This window comes from Stylophora pistillata, chromosome 3, assembly GCF_964205215.1.
Source record: "Stylophora pistillata chromosome 3, jaStyPist1.2, whole genome shotgun sequence".
Lineage (NCBI taxonomy): Eukaryota > Metazoa > Cnidaria > Anthozoa > Scleractinia > Pocilloporidae > Stylophora > Stylophora pistillata.
Window position 1 is genome coordinate 13,666,508 of NC_142521.1, and position 21,632 is coordinate 13,688,139.

At 37.4% G+C, this 21,632-nt stretch overlaps 1 protein-coding gene and 1 non-coding gene across 3 annotated transcripts; both read right to left on the bottom strand.

The window, feature by feature from the left end:
* Nucleotides 1–4,611: 4,611 nt before the first annotated feature.
* Nucleotides 4,612–21,236, bottom strand: LOC148734609 (uncharacterized). Of its 2 annotated transcripts, XM_088755359.1 has the most exons (19): nucleotides 20,871–21,227; nucleotides 19,871–19,954; nucleotides 18,343–18,462; nucleotides 17,701–17,743; nucleotides 16,863–17,300; nucleotides 15,541–15,697; nucleotides 14,971–15,051; nucleotides 12,432–12,529; nucleotides 11,843–11,940; nucleotides 11,154–11,267; nucleotides 10,416–10,483; nucleotides 9,024–9,132; nucleotides 8,582–8,657; nucleotides 8,137–8,206; nucleotides 7,186–7,318; nucleotides 6,769–6,806; nucleotides 6,595–6,651; nucleotides 5,945–6,029; nucleotides 4,612–5,629 (listed from the first exon to the last, which is right to left on the bottom strand). In XM_088755359.1, exons 1-19 carry the CDS (start codon nucleotides 20,932–20,934, stop codon nucleotides 5,217–5,219), a joined length of 2,346 nt encoding a protein of 781 aa, XP_088611485.1. In that variant the 5' UTR covers nucleotides 20,935–21,227; the 3' UTR covers nucleotides 4,612–5,216. The 2 variants fall into 2 exon arrangements, with proteins under 2 accessions (XP_088611485.1, XP_088611486.1); XM_088755360.1 differs by lacking the exon at nucleotides 6,769–6,806 and having other exon boundaries at nucleotides 5,490–5,629; nucleotides 20,871–21,236.
* Trnai-aau (transfer RNA isoleucine (anticodon AAU)) lies at nucleotides 7,817–7,889 on the bottom strand. The gene has a single exon. It is a non-coding gene; the product is annotated as a tRNA-Ile (tRNA).
* Nucleotides 21,237–21,632: the final 396 nt, after the last annotated feature.

Consider the following 21,632-nt stretch of genomic DNA (forward strand, 5'->3'; position numbering starts at 1 on the left):
GCTGACCTTAAGAGGGGTGCCCCGCCCAAAAGCATAAGTGTTGGCGACACGGTTCTTGTGAAAGCAGAGAAAACCAACGAGCTGTCTACCAACTTTAAACCTGATCCCTTTAAGGTCGTTCATAAGACGGGGTCAGAGGTAACGCTTAGGAACGAGACTGGCATTGAACTGAAAAGAAACACTGTGTTTGTAAAGAAGTATAACGACCACGGAGATTTATCCAGTGGCAACGAAGACCATGTGGTACAGGCAGGTTCTGCAGTACGAGTGGATGACCCAGGGGCAAGCAAAATTTCAGAGACGACAGTCGTACCGATACCAAAAGAGATTCCTGGAACGTCTGAAGATTCTCAAGAACAACCCAGGCATTTCCCAGACAATGAAAACACCGGAGTGGGAAGGCCTGTTCGGAGGTCGACCCGGACTGTAAGACCGCCCGATCGTTATAAAGCCATATAAACTGAATATGAAATGAATATGATATGAACTGAATATCTTCAACTTCTCGTCCTTTTATCGAACGACTGGTTTAATTTAAAGGCTTCGATTTGTATGTTGAACATTTAGGAAAGGAGGGAATGTAGTGTATAGGATGCCAACGAGCATGTAATATGTGCGATGTAATGTGATGCGTGATGTGTGATGTAATACCCTCTAGACCTGCATATATACAGCATGTGTTTAATTATCTAGTTAAATCTCTTAGGTACGCGAATAAAACCGATTTCATTTTAACCGCTGTGTACTACAATCACTTCTCCTGGTAACAGCTAGAGGGGAGAATGAACGTAAGCTCTTGGGAACTAAAGGGTCAAGTGAGATATACTTTCTGACACAATTCTAAGGAGGCGGCGTGGCCGAGTGGTTAGGGTGCTGGACTTGTAATCCGGTGTCCCGGGTTCAAGTACTCCACCCTGCCACTCACTGGATTTGTTCTCGGTTGCTCCTTGTTCAACTCCTCGGCTGCGCTCTGTAAATAGCCCACTGGTCTGCCTCCTGCCAGTGGGGATTTTTAAGCACTTAGTTAGTCTACATTGTGGCTGAAAAGCCCCTAAGGGGGAGCCTCAATTAATGTATATTATTTATTATTATTTATTTAATTCACCAGATACGAATTCGAGAAAATGTGTTTCATTCGTTATAAATACTGCAATTTCACTTTGGTAATGCCATCCGTTAAGATTTTTTAAATGAAAATACTTTTCGATACACATTCAGTAGATAAATATAAAGGTTTTTCATTATCTTTGTATTCATCCGTGGAGAGGTGATAAAAAAAAATGGCATCAAAAAAACTAAATAATCGCCTTATCTAAATCAGTTAGGACGTGTGCATAAGTGATGAAATCGTGTTACCACTAACAGTCATATTACCAACGATTTTTTTTTCCAAGCTTAATTGTCATAATCTAAAGTAACTTCATTAATATTGAAACTGAGATTTTCACACTACAACATAAAGTCATGGTGAAAGTATTGCTGGCCATAAAAAAAATGCCTCTCTGATCTGATTCCTGACTTGGAGAATATCTCATTTCCAAACTAGCCACGTCCTCCTAACTGTTATACTGGAATACCTGGAATACATGGAAAGCCTGGGTCCCCTTTTTCATACGAGGGGGGCAACGGAACAAGAAAGCGGACTACTACAGCGGCCCCTACTATCAGCAATGAAAAACCCTTTATCCGCCCTATACGAAATGCTTACCGGGATAAAGCAGTTAGAACATAAATAACTTCATCGTTGTTTGTATTTTGATTCGCCCAGGAGGCTCGTCAAAATACGTCACAATTCGTAAAATTACTCGGCGATACTACACAGCAAAAACGTTTAGTAAGATATGTATTTACTACCATAACAGGGTAAACATTAAAGTTCCGAGACGAAAAATCGATATTTGAGAGACATTCTGGAGTGTTATCTTGGTCAGGAGAGCAAGAATCCGTGTCGGAAACTTGCTATGATCTTTAGTAAATAGTGTGATAGTTGATAGCAAATAGTGTGATAGTAGATAGCAAATAGTGTGATAGTAGATAGCAAATAGTGTGATAGTAGATAGCAAATAGTGTGATAGTAGATAGCAAATAGTGTGATAGTAGATAGCAAATAGTGTGATAGTAGATAGCAAATAGTGTGATAGTAGATAGCAAATAGTGTGATAGTAGATAGTAAATAGTGTGATAGTAGATAGCAAATAGTGTGATAGTAGATAGCAAATAGTGTGATAGTAGATAGCAAATAGTGTGATAGTAGATAGTAAATAGTGTGATAGTACATAGTAAATAGTGTGATAGTAGATAGTAAATAGTGTGATAGTAGATAGCAAATAGTGTGATAGTAGATAGCAAATAGTGTGATAGTAGATAGTAAATAGTGTGATAGTTGGGGTGTGGCGAGTACTGACAGAATCTTTGTAAAAGCTGAAGTTTATTAAAAAAATTCGACAATTACAATTACCGGAAACTCTGTATGCACACGTATGAGTGGTCTCTTTTCCCTGGCTTTTCGTAAAGCTTGAATTATGTTAATTTATTGTCTTTGTACTTAGTTCCCCGCAGGGTAAGGATGGGTTATGTTTATGCGAATAAAAGGCGCTTTACTCATGTGTTAGCGTAGGTGGTCTAATAAATACAAATGTCAGATGTAATTTGTGAATCAAGATGTGTGTCAATTACTCTCAAGTATAGAAGGAAAGCGACTAATGTTTTGTCAAAAGGCTGATAGTTTCGAAAGAAACTGTTTGGGGCTGCGTCGGTGGGAGTAAGAATTAATTTGGATATATCAACAAAGTTGAAATGGTAAATTGGCCACCGTAATGATTACAAAAGCTGACGTTTCGAGCGTTAGCCCTTCGTCGGAGCGAATGGCGAAGGGCTAACGCTCGAAACGTCAGCTTTTGTAATCATTACGGTGGCCAATTTACCATTTCAACTTTGTTGATATATCCAAATTATAATGTTTTGTCATTCTGGTTCGACTTTACCTTTGGCTGACACGACGAGGAATAGTTTCTTTTTTTTCCGGCCAATTTAAATCGAGAACGAGATCGAGTGAAATCAGTGCGAGAGATTCAATGGGAGAGTGCATATGAGACTATAAAGGCGTGTGAAATCACGGTCTGGAATAAATTATCTAAATCCGTAAGAAGACACATGCAAGAAGCAGTGTCACGCAACTTTATTTCTGTATCACTGACTTCACAGGTATTCCATTTGAAAACAGTGATTGATATGAAAAATTTTTACTCAGAAGCAGTGCAGCTTAAGAGGAAAGGCAGACCAGGAAGAAATGGGCAAGTAATTTACCATGGCCAACTGCACAGGCGGCCCAAGCTCTCTTTAAGAACCACACAAGGAACATAATTTGCATATCGATTTATAAGGATTTGTATGGGATTTTCTACAAGATATCTATGGAGATAGTTAAAAGTGAAAATATTAAATAAAAATGGCTTACCTTATTCTATACGTGTGTTGTTTGCTCCTGGGTCGTTATTTTAACTTGATTTAACTTGATTTAAGCTATTTAACTTGATTTAAGCGGTTTTTTTTTAATGCTGGTTTTCTCTTTTTAAAGAGTAGACTCTTTAAGAAGACTCTTTAATTTGCATTTGGAACTCAACGCTACTTTTATGCGTTATGTTGAGTTTGAGGTCTGGCGCCCTGTGAGACGGTAAACACATGCAGCCATTTTCGAAATTCTAAAAGTAGAAACTCATTTTTTAATCGACGTCTTCCGTGGCGTTGCCGTCCTGAGTGCTTAACGTCCCTAATAAGTCGGTTAGCATAGGAATACTGAAGCTGTGTCTGCTTTGCGGCACAAACTTCTACCCCTGCAAATCATGTATTTAACGATTTGGCTTTAAAAGGTCCAACTGTGTACATTGGAATGCGATGCCATGAAGGGCTCGTTTTGATAATTAGTCGGTTGTCTTAAGAATGCTGAAGCTTACTTCTGTTCATACCATCTCTGATATTAATAGCCCTCGTCAAACGTATAACTCTCATAGCGAATTTTAAATAGACACCATCGCAAGCAACGTTTTAGATTGAGCTGTGGCATGGTGTAATCATTTGCCTTAATTATCTCAAGAGTGGTCGCCGGCTAAGCGAGCTTAGCCTACTCAAACTGTAAGACTTGCTTGCGCAGCAGAATACGATAGAAAGCGGTGGATATTCGGCATAGGCCTTACATTCAAATTCTGAAAAGTACTAACACTTATTCTTGCAATGCCACACAGGCGTACCCAGTTGGTAATTGAGGTTGAAAACAGAGAAAACTAACCTGCGCCGATGGTGATTCATTTCTACGTACAGAGAGACAGTTGAAACTGAAAGAGGAAGCTAGAGAAGGAGGCGCTCTTATTCTTGTGACGTTATTTACCTAGGCGAGGGTCCCTGGCACTAGGGGCGTTACGCCACAATTATCTCCAGTTTTTGCACTTCCTCGCGTCTGATTTGCAATCCGCATATTCCAGCGTCTTCTGCGATGCGAGTGCTTCTTGAAACCATCTCTCAGCGGACTTATTCGCCTCTTCTCTCTTCTACCTCCTTTTAATTCAATTAGAGATTTTTTTGGGGGGGGGGGGGGGTCAGCCATCGTCAAACATGTTAAAATTGTCTTGTCATTTATTTACTCATAATAATAATAATAATAATAATATTTATTTAACGTGGAGAAACACTTAGCTGAAAGCAAGTTGGTTACAGGTTTTCTACCAAACAACTGAAACAAATAATTCAAATTGAAAATAACATTATCAAGAATCCCATCTGGCCGAAGGCAAACTAGTTGGCTATTTAAAAGCATGGCCGAGGATTTGAACTCGGAGCTACCGTGAAACAAATCCAGTAGTGGTCAGGGCGGGACTCGAACCCGGGAGCGGCGGACTGCGAGTCCCACACGCTGACCACTCGGCCACACTGCCATCGTTTACTAAGTGAGATATACTTTCTGATACAATTCACTGGATATGAATTCCAGAAATTGTTTCCAGAATCGTTTAGTAAGTGAGATATACTTTCTGATACAATTCACTGGATATGAATTCCAGAAATTCTGTTTCATTCGTTATAAATACCGTAATTTCATAGTAGTAATGCATTGCTAAATGAAAATACTTTTCAGTACACTTTCAGTAGATAAATAAAACGGTTTTGCATTATCTTCGTTTTCATCCTTATAGCGGCGATAAAAAAGTGGCATTAAAAAAAAATTAAAAAATCGTCTTATCTAAATTAGTTAGGACAGGTGCTGGGGTGGTTAAATTACCAGTAATGTTACCACTAACTGTCTTATTACCAACGGTCGCTGTTTCATACGAGGGTGGTAACGGAACAAGAAAGCGGACCACGATAGCGGCGCCTAATATCAGCAATGAAATACCCAGAGGAATAAGCCGCTTTCTTATGAGAGACTTTTTCTCCGATGATATTAGTCTGATAAGATGATTTGCATCACATGCTCTCCCTGAAGCATTGTCTTCTTGCATCAATTCAAGTTCGCCATTACACTCAGTCCGTTTGTTCTCGTCGCTTGTCAAGAGTTCAAAATGATTATTTCCCGCCTGAAATCGGCGTAGGAATGGCAGGGATGACGTTTTGTAAATCCAGGTTGACAACATCGCATCTGATTATAAAGAAAGAAAACAAACACATAAGCTTTTCCATTAAATTACGGGTTAGAATTGGGGATGACGAGGTTACTGATGGTTCTCCATTAACCACAACACCTGATCAAAAGTTCCTGGGCGTTCCACGTCACGCGGGAAATAGATGAATTCCAATAAAATAATGGGCCTGTGGGCGCAAAGACTTCACATCACCTACCGTGGGAAGGTGACGACTTCTTTTCAGTATTTGAATAAATATCACAGAGAGGTTATAGGCATTTCAAGACCCGCTTTCACCTCTAACCACACCCTTGATATGACACGGCCATTACCTCTTTCTCTTCTGCTAACTTCTACATCTATCCAAGTCTCTGATGTATTGTACACCGCTGCCTTGACTGCAGTTCGTCCTTTGGCCTAATTGAACCGAACAAAAAAAAAAAAAGCAGAATTAAATGAACAACAACAACAAAAAAAAAAAAAAAAAAAAGAAAAAAACACACACACACAGAGGAATCCAAGGTAAAGAATAAGTTTACCAACCTCTACCCGTTAGGGGAATTAATTTGCTGTAAACCGTTCAATTCAATAAAAATCGTTCATGACTCATTGCGCAAATAGCTGAAAATTTAAGAAGCCACCCCAACGCCCTTTATGTCCCTTGTCCCTTTGTTTTTATGAAAGCCTCTCTTTCTGATAAAGCCCTCCTCACTAAGCGTTCAGGGAGCAACCAGTTAACCCATTACACAAATGCTCCAGAAAAGGCTTTAAGAGACTACCATTACAACGAGAAGTTATCTAGGGAGGATATTTCCTTCTCCGCTTTACTTCCTGTTGAAAGAATATAAAGTAGCAGCCCTAGAGTTCGTTAATCTGAGAATACACAGATACAGACCACTTGACTACTAAAATAATGAATTATAACACAATAACAAGTAACAAGAAATATTAAACATGATAAATTACTGATTGATAAACTCACCAGCTGTGCTTGTTTCTCCCAGTCTGTTCTCCACAGCAGAATCACATATAAAGACGCCTAAAATGCAACCATAATGGACTTGTTGGAGGAAGATTGATCCAAACTATTCCAATGACACCAAAGGCCTTTAAGTACAAAAACTGAAAAGTAACTCAATGGCAGTCACCGGCTCACCTGAGTTAAGACGCCAATCCCTAAGCCTATCCAGAGACCTTCAAGCCAAACGACATCAGTAAGAACATATGGCAAACTTCACACGCTCCCACAAAGCAAAGCGGGCGCACACGACAAACGATCTTATGACTAAACCTTGGACATTCTCATATAGCGACGCGAGCGCACGCCAAAAGCACAAGCGAGAAGCGATATGAATGAATATCGCCTTCTAAGATGGTCCACTTATGTCACCGAATATGGCAAGAAAATACTGATTGTATTAGCCAAGCTAAGAACGAGCAGAGTACTGCTAAGACTACTAATTTAATCCAAACATAACATAAAAATCATCCTTTCACCGAAAACGGCGTTCAAAACGTTAGCATATTTGCCAAATTTGAACACTGATGGAGCAGTTTTCACTTCCCGCTTTACCTGTAATTTCATGGAAGACTAAAAACATCAATGTTATGCCACAAGGAAGCCCAATACAGCAATAGGCAACAAAATTGATCAGCACTCCTATTGTCTGCCGGCCTGATCCTCGGATAATACCACTGCAAACACCCTAAATTAAAAAATCATCAAAAAAAACAATAATAATAATAATAATAATAAAGTCTTTCTTAAGCACTCTAAACAACAGACGTGTTTAGTTACAATGATATGAACTCAGCAAGTATAAAACTAATTAACTAACTAAATTACTAACTGACTAACTAATAAGAGAACAAACACCTATTAACAAAAGTCCTTGAAACGTTCAGTTCTGACAAGCGGGAGAATATAATTATGGCGCACGCGGGAGAATATAATTACAACGCACGCGGTTGTATTGAAAGTTGTGTTAGCGGTATGCTAGAAAAGCGACTTATTCTACTGACAGCTAAAAAAAGAAAAAACAGTTTCTTCCTCGCCTGACCATTTTCGTTTGAATACTGACTAAAAGGTAATGAACATGTCATTCGCCATAAGCCCAATGAACAGTGGTTCACGTATGATGTACGGATCCTCGCAGTAGAGAGCGCTATTTATGCAAAAGCGAAAATCAGACCTGAAAAAAATAAGGCCTGTACGGGATTCGAACCACTGACCTCTGCGATATTAGTGCAGCGCTCTACCAATTGAGCTAACAAGCCAACTGGGAGCAGGCCGTTAGGTTGATTCGTAATAAACCCGTGATGATAAATCAGATATGAGGAATATATGAACAGTGGTTTGATTACATCGTCTTTTACAATGCAAGTACAAGATTACCACCGAGCTCTTTTTGACCATAACTATTCTTATAAAATTGTACAATACGACGTCGAAGAACAGAGGTGATGAAAACAGTCAAATATATTATTGCAGTCTACCTGACCTCTGATTAGAATTGATCTTTACCTGGACTCCATCAAAGAAAAAATAGGCGGACATGAAGCGAATATTCTTTGTGTATAATGACAACACTTCGCTGCAGAAAAAAACCATTTTCACTGAGTAAACATAATAATAAAGTGTTATTTATTTCGTGGCGTTTAAGGTGTTTAATAAACAAACAGAAAGGCAAATGTCGCAGCTGCGAATGATTTAGATCGGCATGCGCACGAAGTTACGCGAATTGCACACAAGAGCCAAACCTTTGGAAGGGAATTCTATCTCGAGTGTCTGTTCCCTCGCACGCAGGTTTCTTTGGTAAGAGGCCATCTATAGCCTTGAATTAGAGATGCTGTAAATGACAAGGTCTTTTTGATAAAGCAGTAATCTGAGGTTCATACGTATATCTATCACAGCACCGTAACTGATAACATTACAAACGAGTAATGGTCTTAGTGAATAACGCACGAACCTGTTATCGGTAAACACTCTTCCACTCATGTCTTGGAGTCCAAAGAAAATGGCAAACACAACAAGATCTATACATACTGTAGGTAAAAAAGTTTTCTTTTCAATTGAGAGTCGAACTCACGTACCACTGTCTATGCCACAAACACTAAGTAAAATGCAACCAAAATCAAAGGGCCTTTTGCAACAGTTTATCAAGTGATTAAAAATAGACGAAGTTGTTGTTGAGGCTGTATGAATTTCACGAAATGAAAAGTTTGTGCTTCCTTTTGCCAGAATACTATTACATGTACTACTATGACCAATTTAAAACTTGAGTCTTTATTACTTTTGTCTTAAATCAAGAATGGTGTGACTGCAAATTTTGGTGAACTCATATCGGTATCTACGATTCCATTACGCCGACTTTCAGGGAACTATTTTGATAATTGTCTACAGGTTTTTACCAATAAGTCCAATGGCCACTTTTGCTGCCCTTTTTGCCGCATCTGGGTGACCAGCACCCAAAGCATTTCCTACACGCACACCAGCCGCGATACTTATTCCAAGAGGAATCTACAAAATGTGAAACAACGGGGTTTAATGGCTTTACTATATAATATTTATTGGGGAATAGTCCACGAACAATAGACATGTATCATGACAGGGTATGCGAGAATCTACACATGTGAAACAACGGAGTTTAATGGCTTTACTATATAATATTTATAATGGTAATTGAACTGAGTGGACTGAAATGCGTGATTTGAAATCACAAGTATGAATTCAGACCAAAATTGTACGACACGAGGTTCAATTACCACTTTATTACATCCATTTTGAAATCGCCCAAATACAGGACTTGGTCAATTCAAATATTTTACTGATGCAATACTGAGCCGGTTTTTAAATAAGAAGCGGAACCGGAAACGCTTTTACATCTTATTTTCGTATGATGCACGATCCTCGCAGTAGAGAGTGCTATTTATGAAATAGCGAAAATCAGACCTGAAAAAAATCAGGCCTGTACGGGAATCGAACCACTGACCTCTGCGATACTAGTGCAGCGCTCTACCAATTGAGCTAACAAGCCAACTGGGAGCAGGGCGTCATGTTGATTCGTAATAAACCCGTGATGATAAATCAGATACAATGAATATATGAAGTTCATATATTTTGAACTGCGGTATTAGATACGTATGATGCACTAGTATCGCAGAGGTCAGTGCTTCGAATCCCGTGCAGGCCTGATTTTTTCAGGTCTGATTTTCGCTATTGCATAAATAGCGCTCTCTACTGCGAGGATCGTGCATCATACGTATCTAATACCGCAGTTCAAAATATATGAACTTCATATATTCATTGTATCTAATTTATCATCAGGGGTTTATTACGAATCAACATAACGCCCTGCTCCCAGTTGGCTTGTTAGCTCAATTGGTAGAGCGCTGGAGGATCGTGCATCATACGTATCTAATACCCCAGTTCAAAATATATGAACTTCATATATTCATTAAAATCTTATTTTGTATGCAAAACAGAAAGACTTTGACGTCATGTGTCAAAAACTCAGTCAAGCGTAAAATGATGCGATTTAGAGCAAAAACTGGTGCGATTTGGGAATAAATCGCACCAATTAGACCCAATCAGATTACAGGGACCACCAGTGATTTCAAAATGGATACGAAATATAGACATGCATCATGACAGGGTATGCGAGATCTAAATATAACAAGTACAAAAGAAGCCTAAATGCATCTTCATAAATTGTAGTACTTTTAATTGATACCATCGATTTCAGTTAAATCTTGATTTCATCATGATCTTTTTCATAAATTTCAATTTGATTTCTGACTTACCATGAAATGAAATGTGGCCCACTGGAAAATGACCCCATATGTTGCTAGTTGGTACTCACCATAAGACCCTTTAAGAGTAAATTAACAGAAACTATCAATAGTTATTACTTATCATCACACGGCTATTACAGTAAAATGAACTGTATATCATACAGTACATGGTTTTACTATGTAACTTCACTCTGTGATCAGACGCTTGAAGCTCTCATTAGGTTGTTGTGTTATTTTTCTTCGCTCTAGAAGGCCTTTTCGTTTTGCTAAGTTTTGTTTTAATGACATAAAATCAAAATGTGAAGGAGTACTAATGCTTTTCTTAAAGGCTACTTCATAGCTTGAAACAAAGCAAATTGTGGCAAAACATCTGTCGTCTTTTTCAGGTAAACTAGACTAAGTGTACCTAATAATGGCCAGAGACAGGAGTGTGTCTGCTTAATTCTGGTTCACTTTAAAGTAAATATGAGTGGATAACTTTTTGTCCTTGGGCTGGAATTTATGTAGGACAGTGTGTCCACTAAAAAATGGGGTCTGCTTGGCAAAGGTTTTGCTTGTTAACTCATAGGCCTCTGAAATTTAATGAATTTCATTGTACAGAAATTAAGTATGAACCAGGGTTTGGATAAAATTGCAATAATTTACAATCAAAAGGCATAAAAGGAAGAAAATTTCCCAAATTCGCACTGAAGCGTCTACAAATAACTTTTTGTTGTTTTATATATTTAAGACCATTTAACCAAATACCTGCAAGAAATGATCCTATTTCAAAACTCCACCACTCAATACAAATCATCACCATTCCAGTCACAGCAAGCTTGATAAACTGTCCCCAGTCTAACAGACTTTCTGTGGTCCAGCCTAAATACAATATCATCAGACAAATCATATTGGAGAAGCTTGCAACATCCCATAGTATCTACTAAACTATGCTATATGGCACATCTACAGATATTAATATAAACAAATATCCTTGACGATAAATTTTTGGTTTAATGCTAGTAACACTTTATGATAAAAAATGGTTTTTGGTGACCAACAAATCAAGAAGGGTTGAGATAAATGAAAAGTAGTTGCCATGTATCCCATCCCAGACAGCAGTTCCCAAAGCTTCCCTGAAAATTAGCCACTACTCATTTCTATTCCTGGGTGGAGAGGGGCACTGTTAGAGTAAAGTGTCTCACCCAAGAACACAATACAATGACTCTGCCCATCCTCTGACCCCTACCCACCACCCATTGTGCTAACTTTTGGGCAATCTCACCTCCACCTCTCCTCCTTGGCCAAATAAATTCATGGCCCCCTGACTACTGAAGTGGCCCTACATGTATAATTATATCCAAACTGACCCAAACACTTAAGCCATCGAGTTCAACTTAATTTTTGTGTCAATCAGTAAATTTCCAATTGAAAGTACCTAGGTGTGTTTTTAGTACCTGGCCATGTTTTTTCATCCAACTTAAAAACCCTCATGTAAGCAAATGTCAACAAAAATATGATCACATTGGTAAATGACCAGCAGATGGCAATCCCTCTGAAAAGAGACAAAGCCAGATTAGTAATATTCCCATCCATTCAAGTTTTAAAAAGTTAATATAACCCCACAATAAGCCAAGGGCAATTAAAACAGTTTGAGATTCTTTAAGGAAAATGGCTTATGACCACATTGGCAACAAGTTCAATTTAAATTAACTTTTTAACTCCTAAGATTTGATTGTTAATTCTTTCCTTCAGCTTTTAGCCGTTTCCTTGTAAATTAGTCACAGATTTTGTTTGATTTTTCATTGAAATATCTGCAAGGCTTCATCCATGAGAATATAGGTTTTATGCCAATCATACATTTGTTTCTTCAGTTGTCCCTAGTTTTAGTGCAAATTTCTCTATATTGGCAGGTCCACATCAGCCTTTGGCTGGGTAGCTATTACAGCTACAATCAAAGAACCTGCCCTGCCAAATGAGAGATGGATCAACTGATTGACTGATCAACTGACTAACTGAATGTAAAAAACTTTAGGAGATGCTAACCTGAAACCCCATTTGAGGACATACACCATCAATGCATTTATACCAATTTGAATAGCATTGGAGACAGCGCCAACATAAAGGATTGGTTTGATAACACCCTGCAAAGAAAATTAATGAATTTTATCATTCAACTGTACTTTGTAGAGTACAAATAATGCAAGAGACAAGTAAAAATATAATGCAATATTTGCACTCCAGAAATATTCGTGAAATTTGCCCCCACTGAAATAACAATTTGGCATGTTGGATAATAAATCTCTTATCCCTGGTGAAAATCCTGTCCAGGATCCTGCAGGATCCTGTAGGATCCTATAGGATCTTGATTTAAATCCTGACTAGGATCCTAGAGGGATAACAAATCCTGAATAGGATCCTAAGTAGGATCTTAGAGATAAATAGGATCCTATGTAGGATCACTGGCCTGATCAGGATCCTGGGCAAGAATGATATCCTGGATATATAGAGGATCCTATGTAGGATCATTATCCTGATCAGGATCCTAGGCAAGAATAGGATCCTGGATTATATATAGGATCCTATTTAGGATCACTATATCCTGATCAGGATCCTGGTCAAGAGTAGGATCCTGGATATGTATGGGATCCTACATAGGATTACAGCATTATAACACTTTCCTAGCATTTTAGTCTACACCTTTGATGTTTGATGTCATGTTGTAATTAGTACCCACTTTTGTATTACATCATATTGTAAATAATTTATTCATCTATTGTATGCTATATAATTGTTCATACTCAGTTACTCATTAAGTGAAGATGGCATATGCATGCCAAAACATGTCTTTCAAAAAAGTTGTACATTTCTTACAATGTCTACCATACTTGCTATTACTGCGACCTTGTGGAATTATTGTTTTAACTGAATTTACAAAAAGGTGAAGGTAAGTCTTAAGATTATAACCTTGGAAGAAGATCAATTATTAATCCTGACTTCATACACAACTCCAAAATGGCCTCCACCGCCTTGGATGATTTGCTAGATATAGGGGAATTCCATGCTGACAAAGATGATTTAAGACAGGTCAAGAATCACACAAAAGATTACATAGCAGGACTAAAGGAAATAGATGAAGAAGAAAAATTACGAGCGCACGTCATGGAAGCTTTTTTGGCATTTGTAAGATATTATTACAAGAAATCTTTGAAGCCTAATCCGTGTGATTGTGCTGATTGTAGAAAATGGAAGGAGAAATTACAAGAATCCGACAACAGGAACATTAAAGACTAAAGTCACAGCAGATAAATTGTTAACCTTAATTGTAATTTATATTATTTTCTGCGTATTCTAGTGGAGTGAATTTGTTATAAATATAGTTCCTATTTTTAATTATATTCGGTATTTTTCGTGACTATTACACCACGTTTTTATCGTACACTACAAATGCACATGCGCAGTTTAATCAACACTACTGAGCATGTCTTGTCTAACCACTAAAACTCTCCCACATGGATTGCATTTACACTACTGTTTCATATATAAAATCGACTGACTCACATTTAACTGCACAGTGATTAAACAAAAGTAAATTAAATTAAATTATAAATAAACATGTCAATGAAACAACTGCAACTTTAAAGCATGTAATTAAAATAACCCTAACTGTAATCCTAAAACTGTAACCCTCAATGAACAACAAATGAATCTTTACCGTGAAAGTGCCTCATACATCTGTGTGTTACAAAAGCAATTTTATTTTACCCTAACCTTTGACTCCCATCTTGAATTTTAATTATTACTCTCACTCAGACTCGGCCCTGCGATTATTGCTTATAGGATCTTATGCAGGATCCTAGAGAATCTTTAGGATCTTGTACAGGATTCTGTTTCATCACAATAGGATCTTGTACAAGATCCTATAGGATACTATAGGATCTTGTGCAAGATCCTACAAGATCCTATAGGATACTATAGGATCTTGTACAAGATCATGTAGGATCCTGTAGGATCTTGTCCAAGATCCTACAGGATCCTATAGGATCCTGTACAAGATCCCACAGGATCCTATAGGATCTTGTACAAGATCCTACAGGATCCTATAGGATCTTGTACAAGATATTACAGGATCCTATAGGATCCTATAGGATCTTGTACAAGATCCTGAATAGGATTTCAGGCAAGATCCTAGTAAGGATCCTATCAAGATCTTGGACAGGATCCTGAACAGGATTTTCACCAGGGCACTCAATAGGGCATTGGGAAAATATGAGATGATAATACTAAAAAAAGCTAACAAAACAGTCTGAACAATCTCAGCTGTAAGGGTGCCAGTAGGCATTATGCTTAAGTCTCCATTTAGACCTGAAAAATGAGACACAATGCCCAGACAGTTTATAACATTCTGTTTATGATGGACATTCCCTATCCCTAATATGATACCTTCTCATTGCAATTATCTGCAACTTTTTGATGCAGCAATCCCCAAGCTGCATTCAGTTTCAGCTATAAATGCAATTGTGGATACTAATCATAGCATACAAAAAGGAACCAATTTCTAATATCCACAGTGAAAGGCTTTTACCTGTCTCTCAGCTGAGTAGGACTGAGGCCAGGTCCTTGGATCCCACCAATATGTTTGGCTTTCATATCTTGATCCACTGTCCTGTTCATTAAAAACCAAATTAAATTCATTGATGAGAACACTGATTACTCATTAATTACCTCTCTTGAAAATAAAAAAAAAAACCGAATAAAACTGTTATGCATTGTGAATAAAAATAATAGCGAGACCCAAGCAAGAATTTTAATAGACACTACAATTGTGCCACTACAATCTGAAGGAAAATGTGATGATAAATCAAGCAGTACAGTGTGTACAGGGAGAATGAAAAAGAGAAGTGGATGTGCATGCAGTATAACAAGTGGTTTGAAATCCACAGTAACAGATAATCATGTAGCCTGATTATCTGCATTAGATTAGCTAATAACACATTACTTGAATGTGTTATCACTAGAGTAGACTTTTTGATATGGCTTCTGATCAAAATGTAGTTATGCCAGAAAAGGAAACTTCAAAATTTTCAAAGGAACAATGTAGCTCTAAGCATCAATTTTTACAAATGTAATCATGCTAAAAAACAATATAGCTTACATGTATGAAGTAGTATCGTGTCTCTGTTGCTAGAAGCCAATAAAGTGTCAAAATCACCCCAGGAGAAGCACACTGAGGCCAGTCCAAGAAAGGTCTTACATGAAGTACTAAAGGAGCACTACAGTCTGTGTATATTATTCCCACAAGGCCAAATAATCTATTAGAGAACAGCAACAAAGAGAAATGCAATACATATATCTTATTAACCAAGCGCTAGGGCCGTACTGAGAGAATATCGGCCCAAGGTCTTGGTCCGTACAAAAAAGACCGAGGGCCGATATTCTTCCAGTACGGTCCCGAGCAAGCTTGGTTAATAAGAGATTTATTATGCGACTGAAGTTCAAAGGAACACAAGTACGGTATCAGTGGACAGTGCCCGGTCCAATATTGAGAGAATATTGACCGGCAATAGAGCATTTTTGATTGGTTAATTTTAGTTATTGGCCCTCTGACTACCCGAGTCGTGTAATAAATCAGTTTACATAGGGATCCACAAACATTTACATGTATTTACACACTAATGCTTGACTGAGCACTGAACTACACTTACTGTTACGGTGTAGTACCTGGGAGGCACAGGTTCAAATCTTGTCAAAGCCTGAATTTTTTTCAGACTTCTTTTCTGCAATTGATCAACCTTTTAACTCCCACAAGTGATTGATATTGAATTTCTCCTTCTAATATTCCTACACTATGCAGCAAAGAGGTTATAAGAATACTCAGACTTATCAGATAGCAGTTGCTGTCTTGATGTAACACCAAATTCTCCATATATAAAGTTGAAAGGAAATGTGTAGCAGCCAGAGGAGAGAATTAAAAATCAGATCTTGGAAGTTAAAGGGTTAAATTGCAGTTGATCTGTGAGGCCCATTTCTTTGCTTGACTATCATCCCAGGGCCAAATGGAATTTATTTCATAACAAGTCGTTATCAAAATTACTGACCAATTTATGGCCTTTAACTTTCACGATATGATTGCTAATTTTCCCCTCTAGCTACTTAATACTTCCTTGTAAATTACATTTGGTGATGAGAATTTGGTGTTACACACAAAGATCAAGATAACAACTTCTACCTGATAATTTTGAGTATTCTTATCACTTGTTTTCTGGAAAACGTAAAGATATTTTAAGGAGATGTTACCTGTTAATCACTTCACGAAGTTAAGAGTACAGTATCCATTTATAAGAACTTTATGATTGTTTTTTCATAATTGTAGACCAGACCTAGATGGCTTTGATTTGGCTTGGTGAGTGTTCACAGCCAAGTTTCAGGGCCTCTGAAAGAGCTTGCAGGTTATTGTGGGTGTCTAAATTATCTCACCTGGCAAGTAAACTTTCAGGTGGAAGAGCCTTTTGAAAAAATTGAAACTGGTACATGTAGAAGGTCAGAACATGCAGACCAGAGTAAACCATCAGAGCAAGTCTAACAGAAGCAAATGCTGTCTTTCGTCGTAATCTAACTGCCTTATGGCATGCCCACGTTGTTCCCAAGATCAGGAACATTATAAAGTATATTGCAGAGGCTAGAGATGGCAGCATTATTCCACCAGCAAGTAACATAACAGCAATAAAATATGGCATCACATTGTCCCACGAGGATGAGTCAGATGAAATTCTTATATGCTGTGGTGTTGTTGAGTGTAGAGCAGAGGAATCCACTAGCCCTCGGCAACACACGACACATGTTATAGATATGACTATGACCACCACATCTGGGGCGATGATTCTGAATACATCTAGAGCTGAGACACCATCAAATCTGTTGAAACAAAAATTCACCTTTATCAAGCTAGTCTGCACTTAATCACATACAGTTGTATATTGAGTATCTCAATAATCTAAGTTTGTTCAGACAACTTAACACAGCTGATGACCATAACTTCATCACAGATATTTCAACTGCATCCAGGCAATAGATCACCATTTTTAATCAAATGTTGGTTTTATTACTTGAGGTATGTGTAATGACATATTTACATCCCTTGGAGATGAAAATAAATTTATGTACAAAATACAAGAATTTGGGAACTTTTCTTAAAGTCCACTCAGAGCAAAACAAACCACTTAAGCTCAGATCCACTTTTCATAGGGGCAACAACAAATTCAAATAAAAAATAATACATGGGAGAAAAGTCAAGTGGTGAGAGCCAATGTTTTACCTGCTGAGTCCAATCTGCCTGGTAAGTTGTTCATATGTAGAACCTACATTGAAGAGAAGAGTGATTGATTTATTGCATAATACATCAACCCAAAAATATGAAGCTGAATCCCTTTACCATTTAGTATTCTGTACAAATTACAGTGAAAAACAATGAAATCTGGTGGTAATAGAAAACAAATCAAATAAACCTTTTGGCATCAAGATCTAAAGATCTTTTCATTCTCTACATTATAGCTCAGACTTTTCTTATTCTTTACCTCTGAGAAGTTGATGAAATTAAACACCATCCTGCAGTTCTTATTTTTCTTGCTCCTTATCACTTTTTTGCTTGAAAATTTATTGATACTGCACTAGAGAAATTCTGTTTTGGACACTCCTGGGGGTTAACTCTTTGACCCCTAGAGTGACTAACATCTAATTTCTCTCTACATAATCATTACTGAATCAAACATTAAGATTTTAAGAATACAAGAAATGATCAGCCACTCAAGAAGCTCCTGTTTGTTATAAACAAAATCTCTTTGTCGATACCAAAGGAAATGTATAGAGAACAGTATGGAGAATATGCGTGCTGACCTTCGGATATTAAGTGTGAAGGCATTAATGTAAAGAACACTCACACAGCTCTCGTTGTACTTACAGTTTGGAAAAAAATGTCCATATGGTGGTAATGCTGCTAAGACTGTCTGGAATATGATCTGTGCCATCAAGGCAAACACTGATAGGCCGAGAAGTGTCCTCTGAAAATGTCCTGTGGGGCCTAAAGTTGTTCAAATTAAAATCAAATTTTGAGTTAGCAAAGAGTTTCTTTTTTTTTTTTAAGTTTATATATTGTGGATAGAAATAACTAATTAAAATCCTTGTCAAGTATCCTGATATCAACACAGTAAGTTATAAGTATAGTCTCTAGGGCAACAGAGCAATATGATAACATCTTGCTGAAAATTATATATCAAAGTCACAGAAAGGGGAACAAGTACAGGTAGCAATTGTAAAGATGTTACTAGAGGGCAAGCCATAAAATATGTAAGGTAGGTTTTTAACTTAGTGTTCAATATATTCAGCAATTTTCTTTTGGTCTTGTTTACATAGAATTCAAACACAAGACTGTTACTAACATTATATCACAGTTTTATTCCTTGACTGAAATATTCATGTCCTATTTTTACTATCTACCACTCTATCTATCACTATCTATCACTATACTATCTATCACTGCAGCATGATCCCACAAGCAGTCATTGTAAAATTTTCATTTTATCTGCTTCTACAAAGGAACAGCTGCTGGAATTTGACAATTTTCGTGTCTCCTTATCATGTACATTGTAATATATTTAACAATTATTCCACTCACACTTATTGGATATGAAATGATAGATAGCCAACAAGGCGAGTAGCGCTGAGTTGGCTATAATCATCTCATATCCAACAAGCATGAGTGGAATGATTGTATTGAAAAAAACGCCCCCAAGATAATTATTAGACAAATCTTCTCGACTTTATTTTGTTAGAAGAAACCGGATGTTACAATGTACAGATATTAGATTATGGTATATTGGCTCATATACCATAATGGCTAAACCAATAAAAAGTCTTGAATTCCATTATCCAATGATCCAGTTTTTAATAAATATATATTCTTGTAAGAAACCCAAATAGCTACTACATCAGAGAAAAGCTATAGAAGTGAATAAATACCATATGTTTATATTGATTGATTCATTGATTGAAAAGACCTTGAAAATTACAACTATTAGAATAGACAGTATTTTTTTTTTTTTGGAAGCATTTTGACTTGGCTATGAGCTATTTACTACTAACACTACCAAGGCTGTGCTTAAGGAAAATTGAGTGGAGCCCAGTGCTCTGAAACTGTGAAATCCAGGGTGCCCAGCATATACTTTGTCTGAAAAAACTAAAATTCCTGAGTTGCCCAGGAGCAAAAGTAAGGTGCCAGGGGCCACCGGCTGCTGCTAGACCACAGCCTTGACTACAACTGAGATAATCTTCCCCGTGTAAGATGATGTATAGAATCTGAGTTATAATCTCTCTTGCCTAAAACACAGCACCCCTCCCTCTCCTGTCCTCTCCCCCCCCCCCCATTGCCTCAACATCCCACCCCTCTCCCAGAACACTAGCTTGGGAAATAAACAAGATATTTTTCAAACCTCGTGAAGGATTCGGAAGAAGAGGAATTGCTAACAGGCAGCATAAGTAGATAACAGAGAATCCATTAAATCTGAAACAACAAGCTGAAAATACACAAGGGAAGAATCATTTTAGAAAAAGAAGAACTTGAATAATTCTGTGCATCAGCCAAATGTGACAAGAAACAATTTATTGATCAATTTATGTAGTCATAGAATAAATACAAGAGAAAACATCTGATTAAGTTTTTGCCACTACAATATCGAAAATTCGAAACACACTAACTGATCAATTTATGTAGTCATAAAATAAATACAAGAGAAAACATTTGATTAAGTTTGCCACTACAATATCGAAAATTCGAAACACACTAATTGATGTCTTTTGGTGATAATTCCAGCTTTCACAGCGCTCACAACATAAGAAATTTGATAACCAGAAAACAATGGAACAACTGTTATTGATTTCTATCAATTTCCAACGAGTATCGATTGCTTCAATTGTCCAGGCCTGATGCAATTGAAAGACTGCCAAAGATACTTTGTTGAATGGGTAGTTTAGAGACTGGTACAGCCAAACTAACTTGTCAGTACCAAGAAATTACGTCACCGTCAAAATACTCGTGGTAATAAATCAGTCGAGAGCTTTATATACTTTGAAGTTGAAAGACACAGACTCGATAATACAAATAATACGTTTAATCTTCATAAAGAAAACAAATGTGTTCTCTCAGTAAGCGACTTTCACAGTCCATTGGTTTCATGACATTTGAATTTAATTCTCATCCATCTGAGCAGGTTCGATCAAGGAGATCTATCTTTGCCGGGTTGGCTGAAGGATTTCGCTATCTTTCTCCATCGTTTAAATAAATAAATGACGTTTGGGCTCGACAAAGATGGGAAAATTGAAACTCGATTTAGCCAATTATATCCGAGAAGTCCCCCAAAATTTTCAGGTTGAAAAGTGCATGTGTAAGAATGAGATCGCTGTTGCGAAATCATCATCAAAATCAGTCCCTACCTCCTAGAAGAACGAGAGGAAGAATCCACCTGAACAGAAACGTACAAACCACAGGCGAAGCCATCTTTAAGAATTTCAGCAAATACTCGCCTCTCTCTTCAACCTAAAATATAATATCTCCTCACTGAGAGTCACGTCGTCTCGTACGCGTGTTTCTCAACCCCCGAAACGGGGGACATGTCCACACGGCTTCGTAAACACGCTCCTTGTGAAATAATCGAGTAAAGATAAACTTGTGCAAAAGATTCTGACAATAACTCAAGTCCTATGTAACTCTCTTTCCTTAAATTTTACGATACAGGACAAAAGCTCATCAAATTTTTCTTTGGGTTATTTAGAAAACGAAAGCCCAACATGAGCCCTCAGTATATTAATCGGTGGTCAGCTGAAGAGTATGGGGGCCCAAACTGGTCAAAATGAGGTTAATAATTATTTTCGTATTTTAAATAATTATATGTACTTGAAAAGATAATTTTTCGTGGTGGAAAATTTAATTATATGTAGTGTTCATTATAATTATTTTTATCTAATTGTTGTATTTATTTTTACGAGTGTGTCAATTATTTATTTCTCTTTGACAATTAATTAAGGCAAATCCCACAATGCAGTGCGCAGGATTAAAAGTCCCATCAGCCATTGCATACCACCTTTTCAAAATGGCGGAAGAGGGTCGGAAGGACAAGAAGGACGAAGAGATAAAAAAAATCGCAGAATCTGCAATTGAAAACATAACAAAAATTGAAAATATCGTCCAAGGACGGG

Coding starts and splice junctions, on each gene's coding strand:
- LOC148734609 (XM_088755359.1), bottom strand. CDS start 20,934: ATGGCTTCGCCTGTGGTTTGTACGTTTCTGTTCAGGTGGATTCTTCCT. Junction 18,463..19,870: donor TCTTCCGAATCCTTCACGAG/GTTTGAAAAATA, acceptor GAACAACTTTAG/GCCCCACAGGACATTTTCAG. Junction 9,133..10,415: donor GGGCCACATTTCATTTCATG/GTAAGTCAGAAA, acceptor CACATTTTGTAG/ATTCCTCTTGGAATAAGTAT.